Source organism: Suillus fuscotomentosus (genome assembly GCF_016647785.1).
Source record: "Suillus fuscotomentosus strain FC203 chromosome Unknown F5891scaffold_1, whole genome shotgun sequence".
NCBI lineage: Eukaryota > Fungi > Basidiomycota > Agaricomycetes > Boletales > Suillaceae > Suillus > Suillus fuscotomentosus.
In genome coordinates, this window is record NW_024539513.1 from 2,062,709 (window position 1) to 2,084,238 (window position 21,530).

Sequence of the window (21,530 nt, forward strand, 5' to 3'; positions counted from 1 at the left end):
GAAGACGGAAAATGCTACCCGGACCATTTCGGATCTATGGCACTTATGGAAGTTGAAAGCAGGTATTCACAAGCGAAGCTGGAGCTATATGGTTTGTTCTGCGCTCTCCGCGCAGTCCGAGTTTTATTTTTGGAGTCACCAACCTTACGGTTGAGGTCGACACCAAGTATATTAAGGGGATAATCAATAACCCCAATCTCCAACCGAATATGATGATCAACCGATGGATTGCTGGTATTCTTTTGTTCCAATTTATGCTAGTTCACGTTCCCACAGCGAAGCATGCTGGCATTGACGGACTCTCAAGGAGACCTCATGCTGATGAAGATCCAGATGAAGACGATGATCACGAGGACTGGCTTGACCGCTCGTACTCGTTTTCTATGGAAATTCTCAATGACCGCTCACATGTCATTGCGCGAATTGATGCTGATAACCCACACCGCCCGCATGACTCACCCATTCCTAATCCACTAACCCATTGAAGGTACAACAATTCAGATGGTGAGTCTGAACAATGTGTTGGGTCTTGCAGAACCTAGCTGCTATTTGACCCTAAAGGGTTTCTGGACCAGGCTCAAGGCTCAGAGAAGAGGAAATATGATAGAAACTTGCTGATCTCTCAGACTCATACTGGTAACTGGTGAAAAGATAACTTGCTTATGTAAGCTACAAAAGTGCCAACATAAGGTAAGGTAAAAACAGTCTCTACCAGCCCAGCCAGAAATGAATCCCTACACTGTCTCCCCACACTATTTGTTTTGCTAGGTACTGCTGAAGTCAACTCTGACGAAATCCTGCATTCCACATTCTGACGTTGTGAAAGCACAAGACTTAAGGATTCTCATTATCCAGAAATTCCTTGAAGACCGGAAAAGACCACTGGAACTCTCAGATGAAGAATACGACACCCTGGTTAATGTGTCGCGTCAGTACTTCATTCTTGATGGAAGGATGTGGAGAAAGCATATGCAAGGGAAACACCAACTTGTAGTTCCCAAAGCGAAGTGTTACAAACTGCTCAAAGAGGCGCACAATGACCTCGGACATAAGGGAGTATTTATGATCCAAATCCATTTACTTCTCCGATTCTGGTGGCTGCTGATGATTGACGATATCAAATGGTACAACAGGTCTTGCCATGAATGTCAGATCAGACAAATTTGGAAGTTGCACATCCCGCTGATAGTTCCGGTACCTGGAGGAATATTCCGAAGGGTACATATCGATGTAATGATGATGCCGAAAGCCGGAGGGTTTGACTGAATTATCCATGCTCATTGCACACTAACAGCTTATCTGGAATGGAGAATGCTCCGGAAAGAATCTATGAAGATTATAGCATCATTTATCTTTGAAGAACTCTTTTGCAGATGGGGTCTGATAGTTGAAATCGTTACTGACAATGCGCCAGTTATCAAAGCCACGGTAGACAACCTAGTCATGCGATATAACGTTCACCATGTCCGGATATCACCGTATAATTCTCAAGCTAACAGAATCATAGAACGGTGGCACTGAGATGTCCAGGAGGCCATCATGAAAAGTTCTGAGAGGGAGGAATCCTGATGGTATTCACATGCGCACGCAGCCTTTTGGGCCGAGAGGGTAACTATCCAGCAGTCCACCGGACTTTCGCCTTACTTCATGGTACATGGAGTAGAACTGATATTTCCCTTTGACCTCGCCGAAGTGACTTTCCTTGTAGATCTCCCAGATCAACAGACTTTCACGTCTGAAGACTTGATAGCATGGCGAACCTGCCAACTTATGAAGCAACAAGAAGATCTGAGCGGCATCAAGGACAAAGTCATGAAAGCACGATTCCAGTCCATCCGAGAATTCGAAAGGAAGTTCTGAAACACCATCAAGGACCATGACTTCACTCTGGGCACTCTAGTGCTTGTGCGGAACTCCAAGATCGAATATGAGCTTAACCGGAAAATGAAACCAAGGTACCTCGGACTGATGATTGTCCTTCACAGGACTCTCGGAGGTTCATATGTATTAGGCAAGTTGGATGGTGCGATACCCAAGCTTAGATATGCAGTGTTCCGTGTACTTCCATACTTCCCACGAAGCAAAAGCAAAGTTTCCATAACCAGCATCACTGGCCTTGACGAAGAAGCATTGGACAAGATTGTGAATGAAGTGGTAGAAGAGCCAGCAGATGAAGATCGCCTTCACAGTCTTGCAGGTGAGTTCTTCCACCTCTGCAGTCTTCCAAGCGACTTCTTCCGCCTCTGCAGTGGTGCGGGCAAGCTCTTCTGCCTCCGCCGCCTTGTGGGTGAGCGCCTCTTCTTCAGCCTTCCGCATGTGTTCTTCTTCATCCTCAGCGATCCAACATTCCTCCTCCATCTTCTTCTCGTACTCTGCGGCCTCCTTCCAAGCGATGGTGATGGCATCCTGCACGCATGGATACGTGGTGATGCATTCGTCCCCCTTTGCGCCAACAGCGGCAGTCAAAGGGAGGGTAATGTGCCTTTCCAAAGCTTCAGTTTGGCATGCACCAAATTTTTTCTAAGCAAGAATGTTAGCGAACCAAAAATGGAAAGACAAAACCAACACAACAGAATTACTTACCAAGAACTCGTCCCAATCAGCGCACCAAGTCTCCATGTCCAGGATGGAACTGGTGCTGCCCAACAGAATGATGGAAGTGAGCATGTTCAGCTCAGTTAGATGCACATCAAAATTGCACTGTAGAAACAACAAAACTGCGAGGCACGAACAAGGCTCCTGGCTGTATCTGTAAATGTTGAAAGGTTGCACGTTGCCTAGTCTGCTATACTTGAGAAGACAAGTGCATTTGACCCTAAAGGGGAAGCAAGTGCCGCAAGGATCTAGAGGAATGCACTGAAGGCGCTACTGGTTGGCCAATGTGAAGTGCGAGAAAGTGCAGGTGCGCATGGGAAAGTGTGCGCAGGTATGCAGAAATGAGAGAGACTAAGCTTAAGTGATGATATGATGCAAGATAAGAGATGTGAGAGTGCGAGATGTAAGCAAATAGATTTCTACTATGTTCTGCTAGGTAGATAGTGGGTGGTAACCAGTAAGTGAAAGGTGAAGTAAGGTAAGGTGGTTTGGTATGTACTGCTGGCACTTAAATATGGTACCTAAGCACTGTCATGCAGAGCTGAAGCGCTACCGAGTAAGGTCTAGTATGTAAAGATATATATAAGTAAGGGTCCATGATAAAAATAAAGGTGGAATGATATGCAAATAAGAGAAACAGAAATACATGCACTAGAGAGCTTGGTGGACAGTGGATGGATGCTTCTGGATGGCTGGTGCTATAGGGCGCTCAAGCGCAGGAAAGTGCACGCGCATATACATCGTGAAGCACGGGAAGTGTGCGCGCATGGCGCGTGTTGCGCAGGAAAGCTGCACCTCATATAGGGATAGCTGCAGATAGCACACAAAGTGGTGCTGCAAGTTCATGCAATGTACTCCCTAGTGAAAACTGCCATATCAGACCATGAGAGGCATGAGTCTCTACAGTGCAACAGGTGTTCAGCGTCGGGGTTGACAGGAACTTTGAAGAAAGACATGGTTCTAAGAAATGAAGTAGCGAAAGGGAAAGAGAAAGGTAGCGAGAAGAGCGAGAATTTATAGGGAACAACAATTCGTGCCACTCCCAGGACTTCATTGTTCTAGGGTATCCACATTTCCACAATTCCCATGATCCACCAGTACACCAGTTCTTGCATTGTTCCACATATGGAAATCGGTCATGTGCATGCAAATCCTACAGATTTTCGCTAAGTCCAAATTCGAGTATGTCTGACCAGGGATGGTCAGTATTTGAGACCCCTGCAGATGTAACACTCGGGTTGGCGTTGGGCATGTATCTGGTGATAATCATGTTTTATATTCCTTGACACACTTCCGATCTTCCGAAAGTTCCGCATGCTTGTCTGAGTCGTCCGAAGGTCATCCGCCCTTTTCCAAAGCCTTTCTAGCTTTTCTGATCCTCCATACCATGTCCTATCCTTGTCCATTTGACTTCACTGGTGCGTTTTTCACTTGATTATCTGTTATTGATTATGTCTAGGGGCACATACATCGAAAACCCTTGCTAATACATATAGATATGCACCTTGTGCATTATTACAAGTATATCTTCGTAGCGACTCGCCTTGAGTCTTATTACATTTCGGATATCTTATCTCACTACAGTTTTCGCCTATGCAGATTCCAGACTTTCACATTGTAGGATATATTCTGGCTTGCTAGGTACTCGCAACTCACTTCACTTCCTTTGCTTCGAGTCATAGTTAGTAGTAGTCACTTCCGGATCCTAGTACTTCGCACAATCGATCTTTGTCCATTCGGAACGATTGTTTGGCCTCACTGCTGCCATTTTACTATTGAAATCCTTAAGTCTTTCAATGAGCTTTCGTTAGTCATACTATGCAAAGTTCTATACATCAACAAACACCATATTCTCTACCGGAAACCTTGCTGTTTCACCAGAAGCTCGCCGGAAGCTTCACGCAACCTCGGACCTTTGTTTCTTGATGTCAGACCTATACTGGACACTTTGGACAATTCTTCGGAAGTCTGAGCGTATTTGAGGTATCATTCTGTTTTCTCACCTTTGATCTTAACAAGATATCCCTTGCATTTATATCAAGAGATGATCCTACAGGCAGTCTCTTTGGGACGAACATCTCACTTGCACTTTTGAGTCTTAAGGTAACACTCTATGTGATGCTGTTAGTTTTTCGTTGTGCGGAAAGAAATCAGATGAATGATTCGATGATGATATCTGATTTACAAATAGTAAAGACTGATAAGTATTTGAAGCTATTTGGGCTGAAAACCCGAAGGGTTTTTCGACCCGAAACATCATTTTGACCCTGTGCGAAGGAGTCCAGGGTGAGCCGTGATACTCAACTAAATAAGGAGCCCTGTGATGCGTCAGGTTTAGTGTGGACTCCCGAAAAATAGGAGAAGGGTGACGTCGACATACCTCAATCAATGAGGTGGAGGCATGGTGTAACGTGTAAAAGGTTCCAGAATAGGCGAGTCCTGCATGTAGGGAGCCATTATCATTGTGTGTTGTCGAAGGTATCCAGCAAAGGCGTCGCTAGACCATCTTCCAATGGATTTGACCACATCAAATGGAACACATAACAGATATTCCAGAGTACCACCTATGCGCAAGCCATGACCCTTTAGATCCTGCAGTCCATTCCTTCTGATGATCTCCCCAATCCTCTTTATGAAGGCCGTGCGTGTTAGTGGTCTCATGCCTTTGGTATGCTTCCAAGTGAAAAGGTGATCATTGGTTGCTGGTTGATTCACTGCAAAATGGTTAATGAGGGCCACTTTGGGATCAGTTGTTAAGACCATGCACAAAGGGTAGAACTGATTCTGAGGGGCTTGGCTTCAGCTTGTGTGCTGCGCCCCTTACCCGAGTATGTGCCCTTAATTTCAGATTGGTGTCCGAGGAAAGTCCGAAGACATCCGAAGACATCCGAAGGTGCGGGAAAATTCGGAAGGACTTTCCGGATGGGTGCAAGTAACTTCCGGATGAGTGCAGGAAAGTTCCGGAGGAACTTCCAGAAATTACGATGAGGTTTTGTCCTGATACAGATATGTATAATGGCTACTTGGGACTTGTCCTGAGTAGAAGTAAACAGAGGAAAGGCTGCAAGGACAAAGTCCGAAGCAGAATAGGTCCGGAGGACTGCGGGAAAGATCCGGATGAACTTCCGGAAACTACGGAGGATCGGATGAGCGGATGAGCGGAGTATCAGATAAGCAGAGCTCTGGCCTAGGGAGAAACTCCCTAGGCCTGAGATGGATAACAGTTAAGTTGGAAGACTAGAACTGATATGAGGACTTAGAGTGAAGACTAGTGCGAGGACTAATATGATATTCAGACTGAGGTACTACAAGACATATACACGAGTTTATATACTAAGAGAAATAATGGAAGGATCAATAAGCAGAGTCCGAGGCTATGTATGAAGCATATGCAAAGGTTGACAAACGCGAGTCGGAAATGAACATAGGTTAATGGTGAAGGTACAACAATTCAGATGGTGAGTCTGAACAATGTGTTGGGTCTTGCAGAACCTAGCTGCTATTTGACCCTAAAGGGTTTCTGGACCAGGCTCAAGGCTCAGAGTAGAGGAAATATCATAAAAACTTGCTGATCTCTCAGACTCATACTGGTAACTGGTGAAAAGATAACTTGCTTATGTAAGCTACAAAAGTGCCAACATAAGGTAAGGTAAAAACAGTCTCTACAAGCCCAGCCAGAAATGAATCCCTACAACGGATCAGTAAGCATACTGGTAATAGATATAACCGAGGTACCGGTAACAAGGAATACTGGATAGGCTGTGTTAATGTTATATGCATAGGAAATGAATTACAAAGCTTATCATATATCGGATAGGAAACAGATCTATACATTGGATCGGACCGGATCGGATATGGTCCGGACGAGATGCATGGATATATAGGATGTGGCATTAGGGCAACGGGACAAGGATGAATGATGCAGGCTAGCTGCGAAGGATAAGGGATCTGGATGTGGACATGCGGATGTGGATGTGCAGAGGTGCAGGGATCCGGATGGGTACTGGAGACATGGATAAGACATCCGAAGGTCCGGATGAGGCGTGGGAATATTACTGGATGTAGGTCCGGAATACAGGATATGACATCAGTGCCATCTGCCTGATGTGCCCAATAAACGTCCTCACCAACAATTGATGTCTTGGTGCGTGGTAAGTGTATCTTGGAAACTCGAAGTCCATTGCGATCTTCAGCGTCCATTACAATATCAGAATGTTTGATGTGTATAGCTCCATCGAAATTCTTTATCGCTTTGATCATGAATTCTCCCAAATGAGCAAGAGAATAGAATGCGCTCGTTAGACACACAAAGATTGCTGCATTGAGCGGCAGCGAGATGTCGAGATGTGAATGTATTTCGAGAATGATGCTGGTGGTGAATGGGGCTCACTTCACTCGTTTGGAAGACTTTGGAGCATAAGCTATCACACCGTTGAGGGCCACCTTCAGCTGCTCCTGCTCCACTGCCCATGTTTGGCCATGCAGGATGTGCCATGCTCAAATGGTGTAAACGTAGTTAGCTAGCGTTCCCCCTGTGTAAGATCCGGCACAGGTTGTGATGAAAGTAAGAATGGTGCGCGTATCAGCTGGACAGTGTTGCGCTTCTGGTATGCCTCAATCATCACAAAACACATGAAACAATAACAATCCGGCTCCATAACATTCCCTCAGTCCCTTTAACCCAAGCCATGTTCATCACCATCATCACTCTCTCCAAGTCCTCTTCAGTCACAGCTAAAAAACTTCCATCATTGTCCCACGCTGATCTACTCTGAATAGGAAACCAGAGCTTGAGCCTGTCTTGAGCCAGACAATGAGGGTGAAGGGATGACGGAAGAGGTTTGAGACCCGGCTTGTAAGGTTTGGGTTTGGCTTGGGGTTTGGTTAGCAGGGGGCTCTGAAGCAGACCTTAGTTCTCCCATTGTCGTTCGTGGACGTGGTAGAGAGTGTCTGGGATGTTGTCATAGGCTGTACCTGAACAGCTGATATCGGAATCGTCGACAACAGGGTGTGTGACGAGGTAAGGTTCTGTGACCTGTGCAATGGATGAGTTTGTAGTGGCTGGTGAGGCGAAAGGATCGAATATGAAGCAACATAGTGGTTGGGGAATAGGGAGCTCTGTAAGTAGAAGTCGCGCACTGCTGTAGATGCCTCTGGAGAGGGCATCGGCTGGGTTGAATTTGCTGGCAACATATGAAGGGTGGAAAGAGTGTGGATGTGAGAGGCCGTCGATGAAGGTGAAGATGTGTCAAAAGACTGTGTTGACTGCCGTGTTTCTGCTGCGGCCATTGCACCAGCCTTCAATGACACCTTGGTTGTCTCTGAAGATGCGGAAATGCCGTTCTGATCCTCCCAAATGGACAATGTGTTGAATGAGGAGTTCAAACCCGACAGCTTCAGCCCAGGCGATGTCCTTCTCACCGTCAAGTGTTCTCCAGTATTTGAACAATCTCCATGCTCTCCATCAAGAGCCGATAATAATGGCAATGCCGACACCCAAACTGGCGTCTGAAAAGGCTCTGGGGTCATGGAGGGTGCTGATAGGTCTGGGGATGGTTCATCCAATGAAGTGTCTGCTAAGAAGGTCCGACCACCAGATGAGGTCAGCTGCAAGGGATTTGATTGGTCAGCATGGGAGAAATGGCCATTCAAAGCTGATGTACAGCATGGCCTCGAGGGCTGTGAGATATGCATGGCCTCTCAGGACGACGAGAGTGGTATGTAATAGCTTGCCGTATAGTTGCTGCATGTCAATGAGGACATGTGTCTTACGATTTCGCCATGCTTCGATCGCTCGTAAGTATTTGAGCTTCTTTGGTTCGTCCAAGTAGATGACATCACGAGCAATGTCCCACATAAAACCAATGTAAGAATTATGAACATTAAACGGTGCATCTTTTTGCTGCTCCCAGGGTATGCCGAGTTTGTCAGAGGTCTCATCAATGTCTGCAAAGTTGCATGAAATCACCATGTCTTCAGGTGACCTTGGGGATGATCCTGATAAGTCGCAGATGGGATACCGGCAGTCCTCGTCGAAATCTTCCAATGTTCCATCGTTGAACACATGTCCCCCAAACCAAATTCTGCCACCATCTTGGTGCATGCCTTGTTTGACGATTCCATGATGCCAATCTTGTCGTGGAAAGTTGTATTCAGTGATGTGCTCTCTAAGTATCTGGAAAAACAAATGGTCATTGACCCACCTAGACGCGGGACCAATACCTTGATACCTAAATAAATAAAGTCCTGTATCGGCGACAATACCATAAGCTCCGGCCGAGGGACGAAGGCCGAAGGATGTGCACATGTCAATGCAAAACTGGTCATCTGAGATGCGCATGACGGCACCTGGCCATTGGGAGTAATGAAGAGGGATGGTGCGATAAGCCTCTGAAACATCCCTCATAGTGAACTGAGAACCTGGAGGAAGACAGCTAATTGTGAGCACAATAACGTGAAAGGTACCCCAAGTACTGGGAAAATTGTCAGGATTAATGCAAGAATTGATAGATGGATTAGGAAATTTGATAGAAGGCATATGCGGAAATGAAAAATTTTGAATAATGCGATAGTGTCCTGGCCATCCTGGCTTCGGTATAATGGAAAAGGGAGAAGATTGAAATGGTCCGATAAGCTTTTGAACTTCCTCCGATGAGAAAGGACCAATGTATCTATTTTTCCGTAACTCAGATTGAACAATGGATGTGAACTCTTGCTGGTATGTGACAATAGAGTCTTTGTTTGGAGGAGATTGGACAGATTTAATGGTAGGAATATCAAGAGAAAAGCCATGACACAAGCCGTCGGGTATGTGCGAGTATCTACCAAGGAGTCCTGAACAAATGAGCATCAACTCCCATGCTTCCGGCTTGTAAGGGGAAATAGTGTTACACTTTCTGTGCTCGAGGACATGCTTGAGCTCCATGAGACGAAGCGGCGCATCTGGAACAGAAATGATGATGGTCGTGTGTCGTGTCTGGGCAACCTCCTGCTCTCTGCCAGTCGCTGCAAATGGGGCGTCTGTTGTGCATTGTGAGGATCTTGCTGAGATGGGAACAGAGCGTATCAAACACATTGTCCCATGTTTTGAGTGCTTTGCACTCGATGATCTTGTGGGGGTTTCACCCAAGGCAAACTGCGCAAGCGGAGAGGATGTTTCCACTTGTGCCAGATCGAAGATCCTGTCGAGGATGCTTCCTGCTGGAACTGTTCTCGAGAGATGGTGAGCGCTTTCGCGAATCATGTTGATGATCGCAACACTGATTCAATGAAGCATTGTTGAATGTAGCTCCTCGTTGATCAGCCTGATAAGGTTGACGAACGAGGGTGCAGCAGTGAGCGAAGCATGTAGCATGAGGCATTGTGGCATGAGGCATGACACAGGAAAGGTGCAAATTCATGAGATGAAAGACGACCATGAATAGTAGGACAAATGAAGATTTTGTCAGTGTTGCATAACGGTTTAACTCAAAATCACTGACCATATAATCTCTTTGATTGTCTTTTTTGGTATGCTCCTGCCAATACACCCTCTCTCTGGTGCGCTTGAGTACGTTGTCGTTGATGACTGACAAGTCATAGGGACCTGCAGCTGATTTTGCGACGACATGCCAGCGTTTCCATCGTTCAGCTTGATACGTGAGAAGAGATTTCCGCGCTATCGGTGAAGGTACAACAATTCAGATGGTGAGTCTGAACAATGTGTTGGGTCTTGCAGAACCTAGCTGCTATTTGACCCTAAAGGGTTTCTGGACCAGGCTCAAGGCTCAGAGTAGAGGAAATATCATAAAAACTTGCTGATCTCTCAGACTCATAGTAAAACTGGTGAAAAGGTAACTTTCTTTATGTAAGCTACAAAAGTGCCAACATAAGGTAAGGTAAAAACAGTCTCTACAAGCCCAGCCAGAAATGAATCCCTACATCGGGTCCCGCATGGAACGAAATTCGTGAACTTGAATATTTTTCCAAAATATTGCTAGCATCCTGACACGGTCCATTGGCCAGTCCGCTTCTTCTATGACTGTGATAAACCTGGGACACGCCTGACAGAAATCCTCAAAGGTGAGGTCTTCGTCATTGATGACGGATGAAGCATTGTGTGCTAAGGCCGCCGTGATCCAAGCCATGGATCCATCCGCGAGTGTGGATAACACCATCGCGTCGTCCTCGACGACAGCTTTTCTGGTGAGAGCTTCATCTAATCCCTCGTTAGTGAAGTACCATAATTCAATGTACTCGCCCTTGTCTAACTTCCTCATTGCATATGCTGAAGGGGTGATAGAAGGTTCGTCTGGGATGCCGGTGTAGAAACAACAATACTGAGAGGAACAAAGAAATGCTCCTGACTGTATCTAAAAAGTTGTAGGTCGTGCGTTGCCTAGTCTGCGATACTTGAGATGGCAAGTGCATTCGACCCTAAAGGGGAAGCAGGTGCAGCGGAGATCTAGAGGTACGCGCTTCAGCGAAGCGCGAGAAAGCGCAGGTGCGCGCAAGGTACGAAGGCGCGGGAATGCGCGCGCGTATTAGCGCGAAGCGCGGGAAAGCACGCGCGTGTAAGCGGAAATAAGAGAGACTAAACTTATGTGAAGATATAAGCAAGATAAAGGATGTGAGATGTGTTGTGCTAATGAATAGATTTCTACTGCGACTTTCTAAGTAGTAAGTACTAGGTAAAGTTGGGTGAAAAGTAAGGTAAATAATAGTATGTACTGCTGGCGCTTATATAGCGCGCCTAAGCGTGCTCATGCGGAGCCGAAAGTGCTACCGAGTAGGTATGTAAAAATATATATGAGTGAGAAACTATGATAAAAATAAAGGTGGAACTATGCTAATAAAGGAAATAGAAATATATGCACTAGGGAGCTTGGTGGACAGTGGATGGATGCATCTGGATGGCTGGCGCTATAGGGCGCGCAAGCGCGGGAACGCGCGCGCATATACATCGTGAAGCACGGGAATGGTGCGCGCATGGCGCGCGTTGCGCGGGAAAGCTGCGCGTCATATAGGAATCACTGTGGATGGTACACAGAGTGATGCTGCGAGTTGGTGCTGTATACTCCCTAGTGTAAAGCGCCATATCACACTATGAGATGCACGAGTCTCTACACCGGTAGCCTGGATGGGCGTGTATTTGTATTTATGCTTCTTTCTCTCCTCTTTCCAAGCGGTTTCCTCCTCCTCCACTTTCTCCCACTCTAGCCTGTCCTCTTGTTCCTCTTGAATGAGACACTGATGCTCGAGTTGCTCCCTGTCGCCTTCGAGTTGCTCTTGCCAGAGCGCTTTCTCGATATCGTTAGCCGCCTCCCAAATGTTCCAAAGGATCTGCACAGCTTGAGCTTCTGAAATGTTCTTGTTGACTATCTGGTTCCGTGCAGCTGCAAACAGTGCAGAAGCATGATCCAGGCAGATGTTTAAATTGGGGTCATTGCGAATCCTAGGCATATTATTTGTTAGTCAAAGATTATCCTAAGATAAAATGACGAAATGAGAGTATAGTCGAGCAGTAAAGCACTTGTGAGTAGTATGTAGTGGTATGAAGCAAGAAAGATGAAAGTCCAAAAAAGCTGTGTCGCCGCATAGACCCAATTCTACACGCATTCTCGTGCCTCGAACTTACATAGAATATAACTTTTGTATAGCCCACCAGGAATAAACTCTTTACAGCAAGCTAAATGTCGGTAGGCAAGAGCACAGGTCTGGGTAACACATGTGGGTTGCAGGTACAGGTATCCCTGGGGTACAGGTAGGGGTCTGATATTAGAGTACCTGTACTGGTACCCATACCCCTGACATGTGTTTCAGATTATATTAGTATTGATGGTCCATCAAATGAATGAAATTTGGACATATTGTACATGTCAAACTCTATTGTACCAACATCAACACAAAATGCTAGCACTAATTGCACGATTAACACAACCCCTTCACTCACACCATGCACTCTGATACTACTGCTAAACGAGTCCCCAAAGTCTCTGCTAAAGCCAAAGCCACACTAGAAGAGACTGCATCTAAAAAATGCTAAGCTGATTTCAATGGAGATAGTGTGAGGATACAGCCAAAGAAGGTAAAATCAAACCCACCCACTGGAAGTGCTGCGAGAACAGCACCAAAGAACATTGCAGCATTGAGATCATCACCTGCACCAAGTCAACAAGCTGTCGTCCATACAGAGGATGAGAAAGAAGATTTATGTAGCGATAATGCAAAAAATGATGATGTTGAACTTGTGGTGACCGAAAATGAAGACGAAAATGCTGCAGATGAGCTAAGTATGTTCAAAAACCTAGGAAAAGATATTAATTTGATCAAACACCAACAGAATGATTCATGAAAGACTGGATCTCACCCATATATGCTTTCTTTGACCCAATTCCCAAGATTGTCAAGGAGAATGGCCAGCGGGCGCACATCTTTAAGTGCCAGGGCAAGGGTTACAAAACCACAGTGAGACATTACCTCAACAAAGGTGATGCGCTGTAGAGACTCATGCCTCTCATGGTCTGATATGGTAGTTTTCCCTAGGGAGTACATGGCATGAACTTGTAGTGTCACTCTGTGTGCTATCCGCAGCTATCCCTATATGAGGCACAGCTTTCCCGCATAATGTGTGCACACTTCCCATGCTTCACAATGTATATGCATGCGTGCTTTCCCGCGCTTGAGCATCCTATAGTGCCAGCCATCCAGATGCATCCATCCACTGTCCACCAAGCTCCCTAGTGCATATATTTTCATTTCCCTTATTAGCATATCATTCCACCTTTATTTTTATCATGGACCCTTACTTATATATATCTTTACATACCTTACTCGGTAGCACTTCGGCTCTGCATGACAGCACTTAGGTGCTGTATATAAGCGCCAGCAGTACATACCATGAGACACTTTTCACCACCTTACTTCTCACTTTACCCAACTTTACCTACCCACTATCTACCTAGCAGAACATAGTAGAAATCTATTCCTTTACATCTTGTACTCTCGTCTCTTATCTTGCATCATATCATCACTTAAGCTTAGTTTCTCTCATTTCCACATACCTGCGCGCACTTTCCTGTGCTTTGTGCAATACACGTGCGCGTTCCCATGCCTTGCATGCACCTGTGCTTTCTCGTGCTTCGCTTCAGTGCATACTTCTAGATCCTTGCTGCACTTGCTTCCCCTTTAGGGTCGAATACACTTGTCGTCTCAAGTATAGCAGACTAGGCAACACATGACCTTACAACATTTATAGATACAGTCTGGAGCCTCATTCGCGCTTCACTGTATTGTAGTTTCTACAGCGCGCTTGACAGGAAACATGCACAAACATGTTTGATTGTGCTGGGGAGAAGAAGTATTGCAAGCCACTGATGAGGCCAAGGATGCTGATGAAGTGCAAAAGAAGATCATGGGCAGTGTCCTATGAAATGGATCAATAACAGCCTCATTTGAAAGAAAGGGAAAGGGAAAAATAATGTACTCACATTGTCAGCATACCAAGGCCGAGACAAAGTATAGTCAGTTCTAACTTATCTACGCTATCCTCTAATGTGTTGTGTACTAGGGCTGAGATTGTTTGCTGGGTATCAGAGAGTCTGTGGCCATTTGAAATTGTGCTGGACAAAGGATTTCAGTCACTTATGAAAATGGGAAGACCAGAATATTACATATCATCGAAGTCCACTATCTTGAGGGATGTATGGCTTGTTTTTGCACGAACTCAACAATGAATTGCTAAAATGATGATGGTTAGTTTAATTAATGTTCAAACAAAGTATATATACTAAGTAGCATTAAGCACTGTCAGGTGCTAAAGCAAACTGAGAAGTGGAGTGAATATGTGATAACATGTAATATAAGGGTCCATGACAAAACATACAGAATATGAGCATATGCACTGGAGATATGTCAGAATAAATGGAAATATGATGGAAATATGCACCGATGAACCAAACAGACATGGAATGGATGGATGGAGGATGAGCGATAGAACTAAGGATGCATGTGCCAATGCGTGACCAAAGCACTTGTGCACATGAGTGGCCGATAAAGCGCCAAGTGCACTGGAATGAGATACTATAAGTTGCACTATATTAGGAAGTGATTGGGATGATGGGGAATTAGATCTCTACAAGGTCACAGAGATATCAGTCTTTACAATGGCTTGACTAAGACTAATGAAGATCAATGTCTGAGATACTGTTTATGAGCAAATATTCAAGGCATGTTCTTGAGAAAAAAAGCAACATTCAATAGGTTTAAAACCTGCTGCACTCCAACAGAAACATATGTCTATTATGTCAGGATGACGACCACTTGGCTAAACACAATTCTGATGAGATTATAAGCAAATCAACCATAAGCATATGTCCAGGTGTGGTTTCATTAAAAAATTGAATTTTATCATTAGCAGGTTTCAGACCTGCACAGCCCAAGAGACACAGATTTTGACTCTGAAAATCACTGGGAATTTCATCTGTAGTGGGTTTTGAACCCACACATGTGGGTTTAAAACAGATTTGAATTCTGTTGCAGCAACTGTTTGACTAACACCAGTTAGATGCATTTTTAAAGAGACCATTAAGAAGTGAATCTGCAAGGCAAGTCTACTATTCCCTGTTACTCACCATGTTTTCCCTCAGCTAAATAGATGAATTGAATACAGAATGTAATACAGCACTTTCAGAAGTGAGAGGAGAGCAATAAGATGATGAAAGGTCTCAAATACAGCTTGAATCTTTGCATTGAATCTCAGCCTTGATAGATGTGTATTCTTCCTCATTCTTCAGATCATTAGAATCAAACTTGATGTGTAATCTGGTCTTTGTCTTCAACTAAGTTGAAACCTTTGGAGAGAATTAAATTGTTTTTGTACTTATCATTCTGAGTTTGCATCAAGGATACTTGCATTTGCCTCTGGTAATTCTGTAGCAAAAAAAATTCCTTATTTGCGTATGAAACCAACAGTAATATCAATCAAGCTTGAGATCATCAGCGGTAGATGAGATAAATGAAGTAGAGATAGATATTTTACATAAATAATTTTTTGGGCCTGGCTGGATGAGATTAGAATTTGATATCCAAGCTTGAGGAGGCCCAACCCTTGCATTCATACATCATTGCCTTCATCTCAGCCATAATAATTCAGCTCATCACACTGGATGCAGACATCAATTTCTAACATCCCTCTTGGGCCCAATCATATGTGATCCTTCCACTATTACTTGTCACTTGTGGCTCAGATATCAATACCAAAACATCACAAACATTATGGGCTCACCTTGGTGGTCTGCCATCTGCACTTTTTCAGAGCAATTGCTAGATAAACAGGTCTTAAGGTTAAGAGTCTCAGAAGAAGCCTGATGTCTTTTGCAATAAAAGCAGGATAAAAGAATCAACAGTGACCATGTGATTTAAAAAATGATGAAATGCAGATAGATGTACCTTGAGGGTTCACTTCTGAATGAGTTCAGTGGAAATGAATCTCACTGGTCTTAGCCAAGCAGTCAATACAACAGAATCTAAATCTGTCTGTGTGGGTTCAAAACCTGCTAAAAATGAAATTTTCAAGGGATCACTAGAGTCAAAATCTGTTTCTCTTGGACTGCACAAGTTTGAAACCTGCCAGTGATAGCATGTTTATTTTTATTCTATGAAAGCATGCCTGGACATATGCTTATGGTCAGTCAGCTTGCAAGCTGATCATAGCTGTATTTAGCCAAGTGGTCATCATAACAGAATCCAAATCTGTTTCAATTGGAGTGCAACAGGTTTGAAACCAGTGAAACATTGCATTTTTGTTTCTATAAGAGCATGCCTCGAATATTTGCTCACAGATGACATCTCAGACATTTGTTTTTGTTGGTCTTTAGTCAAGTTGTCACCAGAGTCAAAATCTGTTTCTCTTGTACTGTGCAGGTTTGAAACCTGCTGATGATAATATTTTTATTCTATGAAATCACACCCTGACATTATTTCTTCATGAATCATTTTCTCAAAAACAGTCTTAGCTGTGTTATTGCCACAATATTTTCAAAATCTGATTATCCTAAACTGAGCGAGTTTGAAACCTATATAATTACATCTTTTTCATTGAAATATACCTTAAACATTTGCTCGTGAAAGGTTGTCTCAAAAACTCATCATAACCAATCTCAGTCAAGTGGTTGTTACAACAGATTCAAAGTCTGTTTATCTTGGACTGTGCATACTTGAAATATACTGAGTGATACATGTTTTTGACCTGCTCAGTCCAGGAGAATCAGATTTTGACTTTGATAAATCATGAACTAGAAACAAGGAGGATTAAAGTCCGAGAAACTGTCCATGAGCAAATATTCAATTAAGCATGTTGCAACATGAAAAAGAAATGTATCATTTGATTTGGCTCCAGAAAGATGTCAGAAATTGATGTTAGAACTGGAAAAATGCAGATAAATATATCTTGAGGATTCACTTATGAATGGATTCATTGGTAGTGCCTCTGACTGGTCTTAGCTAAGCAGTTGATGTGACAGAATCCAGATCTGTCTGTGTGGGTTCAAAACCTGCTAAAGATGACATTGCCTTGTTAAGTGAGTATCAGAGTCAAAATCTGTTTCTCTTGAACAGCACAGGCTTGAAACCTGCCAATGATAACATTTTTTCTAGCTCAATTGAATATTTGCTCAGAGACAGCTTCTCAGACTTTGATCTTCATTGGTCCTAGTTCAGTGGTTATCAAAGTCATAATGCCATCAGAAAATTGCAGCCTTCCAATTCATTTTGAGATTCATGTGGAAAATATGAAGGTGTGATTTCATAGATTAAAAATAAAAATGTTATCATTAGTAGATTTCAAACCTGCATAGTTCAAGAGAAACAGATTTTGACTCTGGTGACCACTTGACTAAGACCGATAAAGATCAACATTTGAAATGCTGTCTATGAGCTGATATCAAAGATATGTTCTAATACAGAAAATGTGTCACTCGACAGGTTTTCATTTACAAGTGAATTCTCAAGGCAGTTCTTTCAATGGCATGAAGGATCACATATGATTGGACTCAAGAGAGATGTTAGAAATTAATATTAGAACTAACAAAATGCAGATAAATATACATTGAGGATTCACTTCTGACTGGTCTTAGCCAAGCAGTTAATGTGACAGAATCCAAAGCTGTCTGTATGAGTTTCAAAACCTACTAAAGATGAAATTATCAAGTGATCATTAGAGTCAAAATCTGTTTTTCTTGAACTGCACAGGTTTGAAACCTGCCAGTGATAGCATTTTTATTTTATGAAATCACACCTTGACATTTTGTCATGAATGATATGTGTTTCTTTTTCTTTGTTAGAATACACCTTGACGTTGACTCATGCGTATTTTTATGTTGTAGCTCATGCTCCCAAATATCTGCTTTATATGATGTTTGTGGATGCACTTTTCTGTATCCAAAAACATCTCTGGGCTCCATCTGATGTGGCTCCACATTTTCAAAGATCTTGACTTGGTTAAATAAGAAGAACAGATTACACATCAAACTTCCAAGTTTGATCCCAATGACCTGGGTAATGAGGAAGAATACACATCTGTCAAGGCTGAGATTCATGACAAAGATTCAAAAGAGCCATCTGACCACTATTTGCTTATGTATAAGGTTGAGGTGCACTATGTTTGAGACCATTTCATCATCATGTTGCTCTTCTCTTGCTTTTTGTTTTGAAAGTGTTGTATTGTGGTTTGTATTTAATTCATCTGTTCAGCTGAGGGAAAGCATTGTGAGTGACAGGGAACTATAAACTTGCCTTGCAGATTCACTTTTGAATGTTTTCTTTAAACATGCATCCAAATGGTGTTAGTCAAACAGTTGCTACAATAGAATCCAAATCTGTTTCAAATCTGTGTGTGGAGGTTCAAAACCTGCTAAAGATGAAATTCCTAGTGATTATCGGAGTCAAAATCTGTTTCTCTTGAACTGTGCAGGTTTGAAACCTACTAATGACAAAAATTTGTTTTTTTAATGAAAACACACCTTGACATATGCTCATAGTCGGTATGCTTATAAGCTCATCAGAGTTGTGTTTAGCCAATTGATCATTCTGACAGAATAAAATCTGTTTCTCTTGGAGTGCAACAGATTTGAAACCTGTCAAATGTTGCATTTTTTCCATAAGAACATGTCTTGAATATCTGCTGATAGACAGTATCTCAAACATTGATCTTCATCAGCCTTGGTCAAGTTGTCACCAGAGTCAAAATCTGTTTCTCTTGCACTTTGTGGGTTTCAAACCTGCCAGTAATAATATTTTTATTCTATGCAATTACACCCTAACATTTCCTAATGTAATTACAAAAATATCAAAGCTCAGCATTCAGTGAATTCATGCACTTATGATATGGTGGTTCCATACATGTCATTTCCCACCAAGTTATATATATTTACATGCTCCCTTTACAAGCACTTTGGTTCTGCCTTGTAGGAGCATGTTTAGTGAGGCATATGTGCCTCTGTTTTTGGTTTTTGTAACTTAGCTTTCTATAGTGCACTACCACTGTATGGTTCATTATTATGAGCCATAGATAGTAGCTATTGGAATATGATAATCAAGAAGAAAAGTCAGACTGGATATCTGTATAGTTTCGAAAACTACAACCACTTGGCTGAACACAACTCTGATGACCATGAGCATATGTAAAGGTGTGGTTTCATAAAAAAACATAGATTTGTTATTGGCAGGTCTCAAACCTACACAGTCCAAAAGCAACAGATTTTGACTCTGATGATCCTTTGATCAATTTTACTTTTAGCAGATTTTAAACCCACATAGACAGATTTTGATTCTGTTATATTAACTGCTTGACTAAGAACAATTAGAAGTACCTGTAAAGAAAACATTCACAAGTGAATTCACAAGGCAAGTCCACTATTCTCTGTCACTCACAATGTTCTTCCTCAGCTAAACAGATGAATTAAATATAGATTGCACTACAGCACTTTCAAAAGCAAGAGGAGAGCAACATGATGATGAAAGGGTCTCAAATACAGTGCACCTCAACTTTATACATGAGCAAATAGTGGTCAGATGGCTCTTTGAATCTTTGCCTTGAATCTTTGCCTTAACAGATGTGTATTCCTTCTCATTACCCAGGTCATTGGGATTAAACTTGAAAGTTTGATGTGTAGTCTGCTCCTCTTCTTCAACCAAGTCAAGACCTTTGGAGAGAATTAAATTGCTCTTGTGCTTATCATTCTGAGTTTGCATCAAGACTTTGGTCATATATTGAACTTTGCATCAAGGATAAAAGAATAAATAGTGATCATGCTATTAAAAGAACTGACAAAATGCAGATGAATGTGCCTTGAGTATTTACTTCTTTCATGAGAGGTGCATCTTACCAGCCTTAGTCAAGCAGTTGATTCGACAGAATTCAAATCTGTCTATGTGGGTTTCAAACCTACCAAGGATGAAATTGCCAAGTGATTACCAGAGTCAAAATCTGTTTATCTTGGAACGTGTGAGTTTAAAACCTGCCAATGATAACATTTTTGTTCTATGAAATCGCATCTTGACATTTCCTTATGATTGATATTTTTTTTTCCCATTAAAACACACCTTGATATTAACTTATGTGTACTTTCCTGAGAGCTTCATATCACTAGTCTTAGCCAAGTAGATGTTGCAATAGAGTCAAAATCTGTTTCTTTCAAAACATGCTGGTTCAAAACCTGCTTGCAAAATATTTTGCAGTGTATAGATTCTTAGAGACCCAAGTGCAAGAAAATAGGAACAGTCAGACATTTTAAAGTATTTATCAAAGTGATATCATTTGTGTCTGTTTTATCTTTTTCAATGCAGCCCAGGTGTTACTACTTTGGATTAGTTTTGCAGCAGGATGTAGTGAGAATGCTTCTCTTGCATCTATACATTGTGGCCTGTAGCTGAGAGTATCTTTCAGCATGACATGAAAATAAAATGATGAAAATATACTAGTAGTATTGGATTGGACAATAGATGGACATATAATGTAGGGCGTGCACAAAAATGCAGTGCTTGGTATGGGACAGGGTGTGATTTCATAAAATAAAAATGTCATCATTGGTAGGTTTGAAACCTGCCCAGTCTAAGAGAAACAGATTTTGACTCTCAATGAATCCATTCAGAAGTGAATCCTGCAATTATATAGGTTTTGAACCTGCTTAGTCCAGGATAATCATATTTTGAATCTATTATGGCGATAATATGGCTAAGACCATTTAAGATGAGTTTTTGAGAAAACTATTTACAAGGAAATGTTAAGGTGTGATTTCATAGGATAAAAATATTACCATCAGCAAGTTTCAAACCTGCACAGTTCAAAGAGAGAGAAACAGATTTTGACTCTAGCGATAACTCAGCTAAGACTGATGAAGATAAGTGTCTGAGATACTGTCTATGATTCAATATTTAAGGCATTTTTTTACAGCAAAAAGGTGACATTCAACAAGTTTCAAACCTGTTGCACTCCAATAGAAACAGATTTTGATTCTGCTATGATAACCACTTGGCTAAACACTAGTCTCAGCAGCTTTAAAGCAAACCGATCATGAGCATATGTCAAGGTGCATCTTTATGGAAAATGAAAATTATCCTTAGAAGGTTTTAAACCTGCATAGTCCCCGAGGCACAGATTTTAACTTTGGTGATCTCTTGACAATTTCATCTTTAGCAGATTTTGAACTCACACAGACAGATTTAGATTCTGTCGCACTAACTGCTTGGCTAAGAGCAGTTGGATTTAATTTTAATGAACTCATTCAGAAGTAAATCCTCAAGGCACATTTATCTGCATTTTGTCAGTTCTTTCAATAGCATGGTCATCGTTGATTCTTGCATACTGCTCTTATTGCAAAAGACACAGACTTCTGCTGGGGCTTTTGACTTCAAGACTCACCTAATAATTTCCTTGAAAAAGTGCAGATGGCTAACCA

The 21,530-nt window shown here is 42.4% G+C and overlaps 2 protein-coding genes across 2 annotated transcripts; both read right to left on the reverse strand.

Annotated features, from left to right (window-relative positions):
• Nucleotides 1-2,007: 2,007 nt before the first annotated feature.
• F5891DRAFT_1180305 (uncharacterized protein) lies at nt 2,008-2,667 on the reverse strand (the record flags this gene model as incomplete). Its single annotated transcript, XM_041365907.1, has 2 exons — nt 2,008-2,520; nt 2,584-2,667. 2 exons carry the CDS (start codon nt 2,665-2,667, stop codon nt 2,008-2,010), a joined length of 597 nt encoding a protein of 198 aa, XP_041234336.1.
• Nucleotides 2,668-10,511: 7,844 nt separating this feature from the next.
• F5891DRAFT_937224 (uncharacterized protein) lies at nt 10,512-10,868 on the reverse strand (the record flags this gene model as incomplete). Its single annotated transcript, XM_041374086.1, has 1 exon — nt 10,512-10,868. A coding segment is annotated over one exon (357 nt), but the record flags the coding sequence as incomplete, so codon positions are not given.
• Between the last annotated feature and the right edge of the window lie 10,662 nt (nt 10,869-21,530).